Genomic DNA, 15,380 nt, shown 5'->3' with positions numbered 1-15,380 from the left:
ATTATGAGAAAATATTTACAGTACTTGCTTATACTGAATGATACACTGTACTGGGCTCCCAGAGTGATCACCGATGTGATGATATACCTAGACATTTTGCTCTATAATATCAGCTGGTGTGGATTTGGGGAATGCCAGATGTGTCTTTGTCAGACGTCTCATTCTGTTCTTCACCTGCTTAGACTGCTGATTCATGACTGAGCTCAAAGCATTGTTTTGTGTATGATGACTGAGTATTATAAAGCTCAATTTTTATCATTTTGTTATATATATATTGTATATGAGGGTGGGGTGGTCACTTATCATTTCTTCTGTTTTAAATTCCAGCAGATGGTTTAAGATTTGGTCTTCGGTCTGATTGGTTTTGTTTTACATTTGGTTATAGTTATATGACAGACGGTAAATTGACTTGGTTTTGTTCATTCTTATCTCCCTTTAGGTTCTGTTTATTGACCCAGTGCAAGAATCTACCTCTGACCTGATCAACATGGCAGAAATGCTCCTGAGTAACCACATACCTGTGAGGTAAAGAGCTCACCCAAGGTTTTGTATAGACTGTATAGTGTTAATGTGCCAATGCAGTTCTGCAGGCTTTGTGACACTCATGTCCTGCCTCATTTCTGCTCTGGGACTACAAATATATGTTTTCATTTACTGCCTCATTTCTGCTGTGGGTCTACGAGTGTATGTGTGACATTCTCAGTCTCCTGTCTGCTCTGGGTCTACTATTGTATATGTATTATTCCCTGCCTCCTGTCTGCTCTGGGTCTACTATTGTATATGTATTATTCCCTGCCTCCTGTCTGCTCTGGGTCTACTATTGTATATGTATTATTCCCTGCCTCCTGTCTGCTCTGGGTCTACTATTGTATATGCAACATTCCCTGCCTCCTGTCTGCTCTGGGTCTACTATTGTATATGCAACATTCCCTGCCTCCTATCTGCTCTGGGATTACTATTGTATATGCAACATCCCCTGTCTCCTCTGGGTCTACTAATGTATGCGTAACATTCCCTGCCTCCTTTCTGCTCTGGGTCTACTATTGTATATGTATTATTCCCTACCTCCTGTTTGCTCTGGGTCTACTATTGTATATGTCACATTCCCTGCCTCCTGTCTGCTCTGGGCCTATTATTGTATATGTCACATTCCCTGCCTCCTGTCTGCTCTGGGTCTACTATTGTATACGTAACATTCCCTGCCTTCAGCAATTGTTATTTTTGTTTTGAGTCCTGCTATGTGAATTAGAACATGTAACAAATATAAAGTAGGTGTCATCCCGATGTGGCTGCAGAAGTGGAAATCCACTTGAAGTTTCCATTTTGACCTGTAGAGGGCACTGTATTTCAGGATCGGCTTGGTGTTCGTTGTGAATGACGCCGATGAGGTCGATGGCTTTGAGGACGCAGGTGTTGCTCTGCTGAGGACCTTCAACTATGTGGCTGATGAAGAAGATAATTATCATGCTTTTCAGATCGTTATATCGGTAGGTTGCTGGAAGCAGAAGGGGAACATCAATCAGCTTTTCTTTTTTTTCTCAAGCAGAAATGCAGTCACATTAATGTCAAGTCATGGCTAACATTTCAGCTTTATTCTGCTGCTCTGCTTAATGCACTTTTAAAAGTGAACATATTTCTTGGTATCTAATGATTTCTGCCAATAATAAAGGCTCTTATTACAGTCACATATGCTGCCCAGGCTTTTTTTTAAGAGCAGCATAAAAATGAAATAGTAGATGGTGATGCTATTCTTCACAGTTCATATCCTATGGGATCATAAAAAGAAAGCTGGCTAATAAAGTATTTACAGTTAGCCTCTGCCTTGCCAGATGTATCATTCATGCCATAGCTGAATTATGTGTAGTCACTTTTTCAAACATTTTATGTATTGTAGGGAGATGAGAAAGGCGAGAGAATTAAAAGACTGATACAAATACTGGGGATAGTTATTGTAAATGGATAATTGTTGGAATTAGAAGTATGTGGATCTCAAGTTCTTGTACATGTAACGCGAGCAATGAACTTCTCTTAGTTGCTACCTTTTTATCTCTTAAATTGGTAAGTCGCCAGGATCGCTTCTGTTGTAAAGCCGACAGTCGGCTCTACAAGTTTAAACAGAGTCCCGGCGGCAAAAGTCATCGGGAGTCTGTTTAAACAGCCCCGATGCTGGCGACGTACACTGTACGTCGTCAGTCACGAAGGGGTTAAAGAAGAAATCCGGGGAAATATTTTATCAACCCTTATAGTGGGGCTACCCTGGCACTGCAAGGGGGTAACTGCTCCTTTGTGTCTAAGTGCTAAAAAAAAAAAGAGTTATACTCATCCGATCATTCGAGCCGGCTTGTTCTTAGACAGATCCCTAGAGCCTCTCTCCCCTTCCTCTGCAGTGGTCTAAGAATCCTTGTGTCATCACGTTCTATACAAGAGTATAGATGTGAGGATGCTGAGGAGAATTCTATCTGTTCAGTGGAAGAGGAGACATACTTCAGTGACCAGAGAAGCAGGGAGTCCTCTTGGCGGTTCATGTGAGTATAACTATTTTTTTTAGCATCTAGACACAGTGAGCAGTTAACCCTTGCAGTGCAGGGGGAGGACGACGACTTGGGGTTGTAGCCTCACTGCAAGGGTTAATAAAATATTTAAGTTTTATTTTGAAGATACTTTTGACTCCAATTAGCATTCAAATTAACCATAATGTGCCCCATTCCATTCATAAGACCCAGGCAAGTTTGAAATGATGGGCCTGGACACAGATGTGTGATGAATCGTGAGCAATGGAAAGTTTCACATAATTGTGAAAAAGAAGTTAGCACAGCAAATATGTAAAAATGAAATGTGAAAAGGGCTTGGGCTCTATTGACTGGAACAAATACTAATAATGTTCAGCAATTGATAGTAACCAAGGACAGATGGAAGTTCTTCTGAGACCTGTATTTATTCATGCAGATCCTAATATACTGAACTGCTGGAAGCTGGTACTCATTTGATAGCTAACGATAAAAGACATTATTGCTGCTTTGTACTCTGCTATGTGATCATAGGAGCTTGTTCACTTAAGAAACAATCCAGCCCCATGGATTTGTGTAAAACTAGTTGAAGAACTCTTGGTTAAGGATATTTATGATGCAATAATGGTAATATTTAGGAATATTGTAAGCTATGTAGGCTCATGGCATAGCAGCGTCTTCTGTCGGTGTTGTAACCCTTTGTACTTTGTTTTGCAGATCTACAACAAGTTACGAGCTGGAGAAAAGCTGACTGTGAAACATGTCACCAGTGTGCTGGAACAAAAGTACCGCTATGTGGAACTGAGCAGTATCCTGGGCCAGGACTCTGCTTATGACCAGTATAGAAAGGTGAGGGTACCCTTCATGGTGTGTCTGCATTTATGGCGAGTGTTTTATGTGTCTTAAAGCCCAATTGAAGTCTCTGTGAAAATTGCTAAAGGACATATACAGTAGCTTGCAGTGAAACGGCAAGTGCTGCCTGTCTGTTGTATCTTTGGAACCTAAAGAAGGTCCAGCAGCCCTAAAATATTCTTTCCCTTGCCTGCAGCTAAGGGCCGCTGCTCTTTGTGAGAGAGCGGTGGGCTGACCCTTCTCTCCAAGTCAAAGCTACAGCGCTACTATCAGCAAAGCTCACGCTAACTACTGATTGCAGTGCTGTAGCCCTGACACGCAGGGGCTTGTTGAACTATTGAAAGGAGAATGGTGTTCTCACACAGGGAACAGTATACACAGCTGGTACCTATAAAGGGGTGATCATGGGCAACAACAATATTCAGGTTCCCTGTGGCCTCATTTTTCTTGTTGTTAGCTGGCAGATCCTGGCTGGTCCCTGTGCTGTTGTAGTCTTCTTCAGGATCATGCATTCAAAGATACCCATCAGCACTCTGCTGTTGTAAAGAGCGATTATTTGGGAATTTGTGGTCATGCTGTAAGTTGAACAAGTCTGACTATTGTCCTCTGACCTCTTTCATTGGCCAAGTGTAATGCCCGGAAGTGCTTTTAGTTCTGCACATAATTATCTGTAAGTTTCAGAGGCTTTAGCATGTGGAAATTGTAGGAAGTCACCAGTTTCACATGATCACTCAGCTCTCAGTATAGAGTCGGCATGTGACAGCTGCTGTGTCCCACTCTGGCTTTAAGCTGGCTCCCCCACACTTTTCCTTTAAAACATTTTACATCATGTAGATGGCTGGGTACGTGTGTTGCTTACCTAGGGAAGAGATGGCACCAGGATGCACTATGGAAAGAAGGTAAGCTGGCACAGCGTGATGCTTTGAGCAATGTTCTGTTGGGAAATCTTGGGTCCTGCCATTCATGTGGATGTTACTTTGGCACGTACCACCTACCTAAACATTGTTGCTTAAGTACACCCCTTCATAGGAATGGTATTCCCTGATGGCAGTAGTCTCTTTCAGCAGTGACCTGCTACACTGCAAAAATCGTTCAAGAATGGTTTGAGGAACACAACAACGGATTCAGGGTTTTGACTTGGCCTCCAAATTGTCCAGATCTCAATCCAATCGGTCATCTGTGGAATGTGCTGGAAAAACAAGTCCATTCCATGGGGGCCCAACCTCACAACCTACAGGACTTAAAGGATCTGCTACTGATGGCTTAGTGCTAGATACCACAACATACATTCAGAGGTTTAGTGGAGTCCATGTCATGTTTGGTTGTAAAAGGGGGACCTACTCAATATTGGGCAGGCGTGCTCATGATGTAATGGCTGATCTGTGAATGTTTGTTTTATGTATTGAGATTTGCTGTTTGTCTCTGTCATTATAATACATATAGTTATATTTAAGAGTATGTTGGGTACCATTGAATTATGCTGTTGTATTTCAGGAAGGGAAGGAATACTTCCTACAGACAGGCTTGTCTCCACTGCCCGTGGTTCTCTTCAATGGTGTACCATTCTCAAAAGACCAGTTGGATCCTGATGAACTGGAGACTGCAACAATGCAAAAAATTCTCGAGACAACAAGCTTCTTCCAGAAAGCTGTCTATTTGGTGAGTCATCTGAGCTACCAGCTAATAACTATTAACTAATGCAGTAGTTAAAGTGGAACTAGATGTAAAATCAAAAATGACATAAATGTTGAAGTCTGTCACTTGCATTAACACAGCGGTTGATCATGCCATTATTCTTCAACTACCTTAAACAGGATGATAGTGCTGCTCTTTCTGCAGTGATGTCACTATGGACAGCATAGTTCTGAGTATCATCACTACAGGTATTACCAAATAAAGTCACCAAAATAAGATTTTTCTTCCTGTAGTGGGCTTTTCAGTTATTGCCCTCCAGGCAGCCATGTTTTGATGGGCATGATTTAAATTGCTCAGAACTTGAAAGGATGTCTATACTTGCCTTAAAAGAGAACTATGGGGTAACCTTTTTATCCCATAGTTCTCTTAAGGGCCAAGAAAGGGCATATACTAACCTCCTCCCGTGACCCAAAGCATCAGTATATCACGAGCTATTGCTCACTATATAACTAGATCGCTGCAGCCGGGACGGATCCCGACAATGCTGTCAAAATCCTCCCAGCTGTGTGAGTGACAGCGGGCTCTGCCTATCTAGAGGCTGAGCCAGCTGTGCCCGCCCCCTCTCCTGTCCGTTCCCTGCGGGCATCGGTGACTGACAGTCACTTCTCTCTGCAGGGAGATGATCGGAAATTGAGAGAGCGACGGTATGCGTTCACTCACTTCCCGACCTATAGAGCCGACGTGTGACAGTTTCATTGTCACAGGTCGGCTCGAACTATGAGGTTGAGTGAAAATCACATACCTCATAGTTCTCCTTTAAGGCAGTTGTCAATAGCACCTAACATCAGAAATCACTGTTCTGTCTATTGATAACTGCTGATTATCTTTTTTGCTGTCTTGTTAAAGAATAAATATATTGGGGAAAATTTATCAAAACTGGAGCAGACAAAATCTGGAGCAGCTGCGCATGGTAACCAATCAGCTTCTCTCTTCAGTTTGTTCATTTAAGATTTGAAAATGAAAGAGAGAAGCTGATTGGTTGCCATGTACAGCTGCTCCAGATTCTGTCTGCTCCAGTTTTGATAAATTTCCCCCAGTGTATTTTCAGAGAGTCAATATTTCAAGATACAATACCTTTTAGATTTGACATGCTTGTTCTTCGCTATTTTTGTTATTGTAATACATTTAGAAGTTTGTTGATTACTGACTGGCAGGATTTCTGTATTCTGCTGGACTTACTTTGCCTCCCTGATAAAAGTACATGTGATGTGAATTTAAAAATAATATACCTTTAGATTTTCCCAGTGGCTTTATTTAACAAATATGGTCATAGCATGCAAGCCTTATCTTGCACCTATTAGTACAGCTGTATTTGTGCCATATATGTTTTAGCATGACAACATAGCAAATTTGTGCTGGTATGGCAGATCTAGCCATGTTTAAATGCAGGTTTATTTATTGCTTGTTATTGTTCCCAGGGAGAGCTGGCGAATGATCAGGATGTTGTGGATTATCTAATGAATCAGCCGAACGTTGTTCCTCGAATTAATCTGAGGATCCTGGAAGTGGAGCGCCGGTACCTGGACCTGACTGCAATAAGTAAATCGCCTTTATAACGTTTGCTTGCTGTATTGTTTTGCCTTTTTGAAAACCCCGTGATTGCTGTTCTGTTAGGCCTTGTTCACACCACATGCAGAGCAGATCCGGTTAGGTTTTACATGGGCTTTCAGTGCGTTCCAGGCACTTGCATGCATTTTGGATGCGTTTTTTATGCGTTCCAGAGCAGGTAAAATAGGGCTTGCTGAATTTTTTTCACCTGCTTTGGAACTGCACGCTGCAATGTGAACTAGAGCCCAAAATACCATTGGAATACATTGGGTGCAGTTTTGATCCGGTCTGCACCTGCTCCGCGCTTGGTGTGAACAATGCCTAAGTCTGGTATATGACATTTGCCTTAGAATACTTACAGATTCTGGATCTCAGATATGGCTCTTTAATGCACTTGGATATACAGTGTAAAAAACCAAACCTGAGAGGCTATTGCTCTGGCGTTAGATTCTAAGCAAACTCAGCATAATATACACAATTTAGTGGATATGGAAACTTATTTTTTAGAAAATGGTGGAATTCATATACATTTGTAAATTGCACTTTATAACACTAGTGAATTCTGATTTATTTACTTTTACTCTCGTACTATTCACATTATCCATACATCTTATCAGCTGTGTTACATACTGTTAATGTCCATTGAAAACTGTACAGATTTGTGACTAAAGTACCGTAAATTCTTTTTATGATTTCTTTTTTTCGCTATCTGTGCCCCCCTGTCCCCCACACCCAGCATGTATACTTACCCAGCCACGCTCGCTTATGGTGCCCATACACCTTACAATTATCGTTCGATTTCTTTAGTCCCGTCATTGAACCCCCGTTTGATTTCCGCTTAAATACCACATCATGCGCAGACCAATGTAGATTTTGATTATCGTTCGTTAGCAATACTAACTGGCTGAATTTTGGCGATCGACAGAACAGATTTTCGTTTGTGCATTGTTTATGCTGTGATTTTTTTTTCCCCCCATATGAAAACGCCACACTTATCCATCGATTTTCGTACAATTCGAAAAAAGTTTTCCAGCCTGACCAATCAACGAAATTCTCACAGTTGTACAGTATTTATGATCGTTCACTTCCCATCAACTGGCTGTTTATCGTACAAAAACCCGATCGCGTTTGTTTTTCGAACGACAATCGCAAGGTGTATGGGGGCCTTTACTCTCACACTCCTGGAGTTCCTTGCTAATGGAAGTTCTATATATTAGGAAACATGTGACCTCCTATGTGATAGTCCTCAGGCCTGAGCAACCTATCACCAGCCACAAACACTTTACCATGAAGGTTGCCCTTGTCATCCCCTTCTCTGGGCTCCTACACCAGTCAACATTGGAACTGAGACAGATGGGGAGGTGGAGATGGGGCATGGCTGGAGTATTATACATGTGGGGGAATGGGGGGAGGCAAAGTTTCTAATACTTGCTTACAGTACTAAAAAAAAACGTGTATATAATGTCCGTGTTTCCATTGCAGAGATTTTTTTTCTCACTTCTTGTCTGCTGAACAGTGCCACTGGTATGGGATATAAGGGCAAGTCTCCTCATCTGCAATAAAAGCCTGGCAGGAGGTCTCTGTTCCAGGCAATGATTATTTAAACATAACCTTGAGGGTGGTAATGAGTGCTTGGGACCATCAGAAACACTCACTGTTCCACACACAGATTTTTTACTGTTCCCATTCTGCAGAGAAAAAGGAACAATATTGTCAAATCATGTACACTCCTGAAGAAGCTGGGGTGCACATTTTGAAGAAAAAGGATTGAATGCTGAGCAGCCATAGGGATTTTCCTGGGTGCATGGAAATGCTTTTTAGCATGTTTTTCCAATGCTTGCAAGTAAAGGTGCACCGAAATGGAAATTTTAAAACCGAAATGAAAGAAATGAATTGTTTTTTTTTTTTAAATAATTGTCAGGCCAAAACCGATACCGAAAATGTTTAAAAAAAATATTTTTCAAATGTTTTAAATATTTCATTTTTATTTATTTTTTTAGAAACTTTTAAATTTTTTTAATATTTATTTTTATTAATTAATTTTATATTAAATATTTTTATTTTTTACTTTACTTTTAGGGTCTTCGGGGAAATAAACAGACCCCTGATATTTCCCTTTTAAAATATAAAAAAAGATTAAGGACACAGAGTCCTCAATCTCTTTTTCTGTGTCCCCTGTTATCAATGAACAGGAATCCTCCATATTGAGTGTTCCTGTTCATTCATAACTTGAGAACAGAGTATGTTTACTATAACCACAATCATGAATGAACAGGAGGGGATGTAGATCACTTACCATTCATTCATAATTGAGGATACAGTAACCATACCATATCCTCAATTATCTACAAACACTCAGAGATCACTGATCACTGAGTGTTTGCACTCGCTCCCCTCTCTGACACACTGTCACAGCGTGGCCTGTCTCCGCCCACACACCACTCTGATAGGAGGCTTAGCGGTGTGGGAGGAGACACCGGCTGCTCACATCGCTCTCCTCCCGCAGCGCTCGGCCGGCTATCACAGTTTCTTTCCTCCCCGCTGGGACACACAGCAGCGCCCAGCGGGGAAGGAAAGAAATCACGGATGCGCCGATGAATCGGCAGGAAAATGGCACTTTCGGCATTGTGCCAAAAGTGCCATTTTCGGACGATATGTTTTGGTGGCCGATATATCGGTGCATCCCTACTTGCAAGTAATGATGGGCTCGGGCGTGTTCGCAGCTCCACGTGCCGAGCCCGCCAGGAAGCTGACAGGTATTGAGACATTTTCCCGGTCCGCAGCTGCAGAGATCGGGAAATGTCTCCGTGTCTGTGATTTGGCGCTGCTACCTGTCAGCTTCCTGGTGGGCTCGGCATGTGGAGCTGCGAACACGCCCGAGCCCATCCTTACTTCCAAGTGCTGGTTTCACTGAGGAGTTCACAACAAGGCTTTCCTCTTGTTTCCAGCGGTGACCACATCAGCAGCTTTGCTTTCATTTATATGATATTGTTATTGTATTGCGGGCCCACAAGTTTAAATTGACCATGCTAACCAGTATTCACTTCACAGCTAACTGTTTTTTCTTTTTTTCCCTTGTGGTAGATAATTTCTTTGTGGACGATTATGCTAGATTCAGTGTGCTGGACTCCAGTGATAAGAGTGCGGCTGTAGCTAATAGTATGAACTACCTCACTAAGAAAGGTAAGCAAAGTCAGTAGTCACCTGATGTGTACAGTGTGATGGAGTGTGTTCATTAAAAGATTTCAGACAGATTGTGCACTGGGAAAAGGGTAAAACATTTGTTGTTATATCACATGCTACATATTACGTGTGCAGACTTTTACGGGGAATTTGTCAGGATAGAAGTATATGGGCTGTGCCCACTGACTTGTTTTAGGAGCTGCCTGCTACAGGGTGATCATTGATCCGGGTGATTCCTCACATCCTGTTTCGGCCAGTGAGGATGAGGCTGCGTCTACGCTCCATAATCCAGAAACGTGAAATGGTCTCCGCGCTGTCAGGGGTAGGATCTACGATCTGTTGCCTGTGTCCTTCAATGAACGGAGAGAAAAGGATTTTACGGTGAGTACAAAAATCCTATTATCCTTGCTTCACTGCTTACTGATTTATTGACCCGGCACAAGAATACAGTATGCAGGTGCCCCCCCTCCAACATGTACATGATAGTTCCAAGTTAAAGACTCATTCAAGTGTGGAAGGAGGAAGCCATGGCTCATACACCTTCGAAGACCATTCAGAAATGGCAGCTCCTATATTTCTATCCTTGCAGGTTCTCTTTAATACAAAAACAAAAGTTTCCTAGCACACTTACCAGCTAGCCTGCAACAAAACAAACTACATTGTCTAACAATTTGCGTTAAAAACAATTTTTTTTATTTGCACAACTTTTTCAAAATATGTGGAAGCCACACTGCCTCGTCAAGGCCCCTCTGTGTAGTGTGGTCCTAACTCTAATTTTTGAGATCCTCCATATTGGAGCATATTTAGCAGGAGATAAATTGAATGCAGTCATGCCTGGAGGGAGGCCACTTGAGGCGTCAATCCAACCAAGCTAAACATACATGGCAACTGCACAATTTTGAAATGCTGGGCCTCCAGTGCGTCCCTGTGCCTTTAAGGAGGAGTGGGCTCCCTCCAGGCATATGAGAGAGGCCAAGAGTATTGTGTAACAAGCGGCATAAGATCCCGACTGGGTTTGTAACAAATTTACCGTCTAAGGTACCTCCATCCCATAGGGCAGCTCTCAAGACATGGCCTCAGGGCCGTCAGTTTGTGGGGGACACCCTAACCTTTACAAACCTAACGCACATACTGACCTTCAGTAAATCTGTATTTGCATAGGAAAGTTTGTGGAGTCTAGTGACAGTAGTAGAGGAATATGTCTAAAGCTAGCCATACATGGCCTAACTTTTGTCCAATTCCTGCTGAATCAGCTGAAATTCAAGCCACGTCAATTTAAAAATTGAGTAGAGTAAAACAAATTCAGCCAAACACTGACTGCATCCAATCAGATGCAGTCATTGTGTAGGTATTGAGGCAGTTGCAGGTGTTGCAACTGCATGAATACGATAAAGAGCAACGGAGATTCCTCCATTCATGCTGTTTAGCATTGGTGGGGAAGTCCATTGATTTTCTCTCATTCAGCCCATGGGCTGACGAGAGAAAATCTGGTTGTGTATTGTGAAACAGGTACCATGTGCCAGATAACAGTATGTTGTCTGTTACCCAGCACTTAGGTGGTATTACTTACATACTTGGTTTAGTATTTTAATAAGGGATGTTTTCTATAACAAAAGTGGATCAAATTGGTTACAGATTGTCATCAGATTTCACAGCCATTTGTTACTGTGAAGGAGAGCAGACCAGAGACACTTGCAGAGTGGTCGGTACTTTGTGTGGGGTATTTTATACAGTGCTTGTCTTGTTCTTGGGGTTCCTGTACTATATTGCACTATATTGTATTCAAGTTTAGAATAGTTACTATGCAGTGTTTATCTGCTCTTGCATGTTTGGTGTGCTTTTCTCTCCTTATCTGTGTATGATGCAGATATTTGCTTTTTTTCTGTTGCATTGATTATGTTTTTCTCTCTTCTCTTATGTCTCACTTTCTGTCTTGTCCAGGAATGTCCTCCAAGGAAATTTATGGTAATCAGCATTCACTAAGTTATGCCGCTTGTGCTTCTGCATATTTCTGCTCGATAGTCACTCATGCAAAGCTCTTTATGATCTGCCTTATTCAATATCCCAATGCATATTCATGTCATATGGTTACAGACCAATTTAATGGCACAGTAATCATGGCACAGATTTGCAGCCCTCTGGCCAAGCAGTGGCCTGGTAAATGGCACTGAATTGGCTATAGTCAACTTCAGAAATCTACCAAGCATCCTTAAGTCATCAGGATAGAAGTATAGAAGGTTTCATTGCTATGTGGATTTTGAAGGTGGAAGCTCTGAGCTGTCATTCTTGCTTTGATATTTAATACAGCGTTGTCAGATGTCAGGAAACAAAAAAAAGGACATTTCCCTGCAAAAGAAAATCTCTGTCGTGGCCTCCCAATTGTGCTCCTGTGTTGTAACCTTATAATATAACATATGCTGTCCACACGCCATTCAGTTTCAGAATATCATCTTTATTGAAGTTCTTGCAGCATAATGTGAAAAAAATGCAACGTTTCTGAACCTCACTGGGTCCCTTCGTCAGAGAAAGTATCAGTAACCTACGGTGCTGTACCCCATTACGGTATATACCCAGTGCAAAAAACAGTAAAACATAAAAAACAACATAGCACCACCCCCTGAGGTCCTATTCCCACCAGAATAACTGTCAAACAACACAAACAATTGCATATGTCAAAATGATGTCAAATTACAGCACACTTAAAGGATATGCATTGTTGCCTAAGTAGGTATGAATATGCTGGTACACCTGGTCATTGATCAGTCATCCCTGGTGGTCTATGGGATAGCACGCTCTGTTGTCACCCTGTCACAAGGGCTTCACATGGAGATTACAAATGGTGGTTTTCGACACACATGACACAGGCATGGACTATTCTTTTCACTGTCAGGAAACCAGCCATGAGAAATGCCATTTGCATTTTAATAAATGCATCTTCTTAGAAATGAATGGAAACACATAAAAGCACATGTGTTGCAGCTTACACACCTATGTTCTGCACATTATTTCATGTGCGGTTGAAAGACAGGTTATTACAATGCATGTTTAAAATCCATGGAAAACATACGTATCTAAAGATGGAAGAGTGTAAATACAGCTTTGCATTTGAGACTAGTTTGATTTGCCTGTGATTGCCTCTTAACTTCCTTCTGACGTGCTTTGTTTGTGTTTACATTGACTTGTATCGGTGAAAAAAGCAGTTCAGATACAGCTCAATTATAACATTGCTGTATACATTTCAGTTCCTGTGGAATGAGCCAACTCACTTAATAACCATAGTAGTTAATGAAAAAATAATAAGAGTCAAAGCTCTGCCATGTTGCTTAGGGCTTTTGAACATGAAATTGACATGCCTATTACCTTTATTGGTATAAAGAATTAAATAGTTAACGCTGTCTTGTTTACTGTAATTGTTGCAGATGATTCTTTTGTGAGACCTGTCACATACTGGATTGTTGGGGATTTTGACAAGCCATCCGGGCGACAACTTTTGTATGATGCAATTAAACACCAGGTAAATACACAAATCAATGAGACATTTAAGGAGCAGGTTACTACCATACATACAGTAGGGGTACACACAGAGTGTGCTTTGGCTAGGTTTTTATAAATATAATATATATATATAGATATGTGTGTGTGTGTATATGTATGTGTATATATATATATATATATACATATACACACACACAGTATATATTGCTTTTAGATTTTAAAGAGGAGCTCTAGAGGATCCCTTTTAAATTCAAGGGACAACTTCTAAGCAATTGGCAAAGGAAACTGGGAGGGGGATGTGGTGTTGGGGCTGTCATCTACCCTAAGGGTTTTTATTCTGAATACAGTTGAGAGTATATCGTACTGTTTTGTACATGAACCCCATTTACAGAATTAGGGAAATATTGCTTTTCCTAGAACTCATACTGACAGAGTAACTTAAAATTTAGGCCAGGGCTGTATTCTGTAAATCCCATCCAGCTCACTTTTTACACTAATCACAGCCCCCAACCTTTTAATCATTTTCAGCGATATGCCACAGTCATTAGCGGCTTATTTTCTATTCTTCTGATTGCTCTTCTGGCAGATGGAGTGTGTCCTGACCTCCCTGGCACCAGCATTTTTTAGCATTTACTATTTTTGTGCAAATTCAAAGTTGTGCAAATTCTAAGTTCTACAGTAGCTGGTGTAAGTACTACAGTAGCTGGTCAAATTCAAATCTGAGTCTGAAAATGACAATGAATGAAAGTTTGAAGTCTAAAGGACTAGAAACTGGGGAAATGCTGGAGGCAGAAATCTATGGGACTCATCTGCCTGCATCTCCCAGCTGGGAGGCAGAGGCAGATGAGCCACATAAAAATCAACATTGGGAAGTCTGTGGCTCTGGATGCAAACAAATGTGGGATGTCCCGGGCACCAGATTGCTAAGAATACATCTGCAGAAGGGGAGAAGGGTTCTGATTTCTTTAAAGGTAATCCAATTGTGTGAGATTATTGCTATGTCGGTGTTCCTTTTTCCTATTTCCTCCAGAAAACAAGTAACAATGTCCGACTTGGCATGATCAATAATCCCAGCGAGCATCCCTCTTCTAAGACCACCCGTATTGGCAAAGCCATCTGGACAGCTCTCCAAACACAAAGCTCCAACCACGCCAAGAACTTCATCACCAAAATCATCAAAGAAGAGAATGCCCGAGCGCTGGAGGCTGGCCAGGACATCACTGAGTTTGCTGTTGGGGTAAAAAGGCTGTGTGGCTAATTTGTAATTGAGTAATGTGTTCATCACTATTATCTTGACCATCCTAATGTATGTTCAGTACTATTAGAACCTACGGATGACCCTCCTGTATGTAAAGATAATTATAAAAAATTATAATTATAAAAAACCTTTAAATGTTGTAGCTTTTAGGTCAGCTGTATGATACAGTAACTTATAGTTGACAGGGAAGTTCTGCCATCGTGAAAGAAAACTACCAAGTTTTGGTTACTGCCATACCAATACTACAGATGCAGAGCTTTGTCGGGTTTGGTTCTTGCACTGTGAAAAGGGTCAACAAAAATCTCCTGTATCATCCGATTGCCTTCATTGCCGTTATCATTAGAAGTGCTTGAAGTGGTAAAATCACACTATGCATAACCACCTATGTCCCTGCCATATTTACCCAACTCTGTTCCTGTTTTGGTTATTCATTCCCCATTTTTCTTCCAGCAATTTCTATTGCCTTTACTGTTACACAAAATACATATAAAAAAGTAACCGGAAGAGCGTAAACCCCTCACTGTGCATAAACCGAACAGCAACTGTGCAGATCCAGGAACTCAAACAGCTGAAGCAGAGAGAGATAAAAGCATTTGTTGGGTGGTCGGACCTTTTAATAACAGAAGTGGTACTGGGACCCTGCAAGGGTTGTAATGGTGGTATACACTGGAACATAGTTTGGGACATAAAGACTTAAACTGGCCATACATGCCATAAATTGTGGCCAATTCGTGTGAATCAGCCAAAATGCCATTACTAATGCTATGCAGCTAAACAAACTTTGAAAAATCGGGTGGAAAAAAGGCGGACAGTGACTGCCACCATTCAGCTGTCACAATACA

The 15,380-nt window shown here is 41.4% G+C and overlaps 1 protein-coding gene across 1 annotated transcript in view; it reads left to right on the top strand.

Moving 5' to 3' along the window:
* Positions 1-15,380, top strand: part of UGGT1 (UDP-glucose glycoprotein glucosyltransferase 1) — a 78,593-nt gene that overhangs the window by 31,091 nt on the left and 32,122 nt on the right. Inside the window, exons 15-23 of the mRNA XM_018563120.1 lie at positions 440-525; positions 1,352-1,487; positions 3,225-3,356; positions 4,854-5,018; positions 6,473-6,593; positions 9,687-9,785; positions 11,727-11,750; positions 13,205-13,299; positions 14,311-14,517. Of these exons, the coding sequence (XP_018418622.1) occupies positions 440-525; positions 1,352-1,487; positions 3,225-3,356; positions 4,854-5,018; positions 6,473-6,593; positions 9,687-9,785; positions 11,727-11,750; positions 13,205-13,299; positions 14,311-14,517 (1,065 nt within the window). The remainder of the gene's footprint in view (positions 1-439; positions 526-1,351; positions 1,488-3,224; positions 3,357-4,853; positions 5,019-6,472; positions 6,594-9,686; positions 9,786-11,726; positions 11,751-13,204; positions 13,300-14,310; positions 14,518-15,380) is intronic.

The sequence above is a fragment of the Nanorana parkeri genome, unplaced genomic scaffold (genome assembly GCF_000935625.1).
Source record: "Nanorana parkeri isolate BGI_ZX_2015 unplaced genomic scaffold, ASM93562v1 scaffold634, whole genome shotgun sequence".
NCBI classification, from domain to species: Eukaryota; Metazoa; Chordata; class Amphibia; order Anura; family Dicroglossidae; genus Nanorana; species Nanorana parkeri.
The sequence above is the reverse complement of the archived record's forward strand: the minus strand, read 5'-3'. Positions and strand labels throughout refer to the sequence as shown.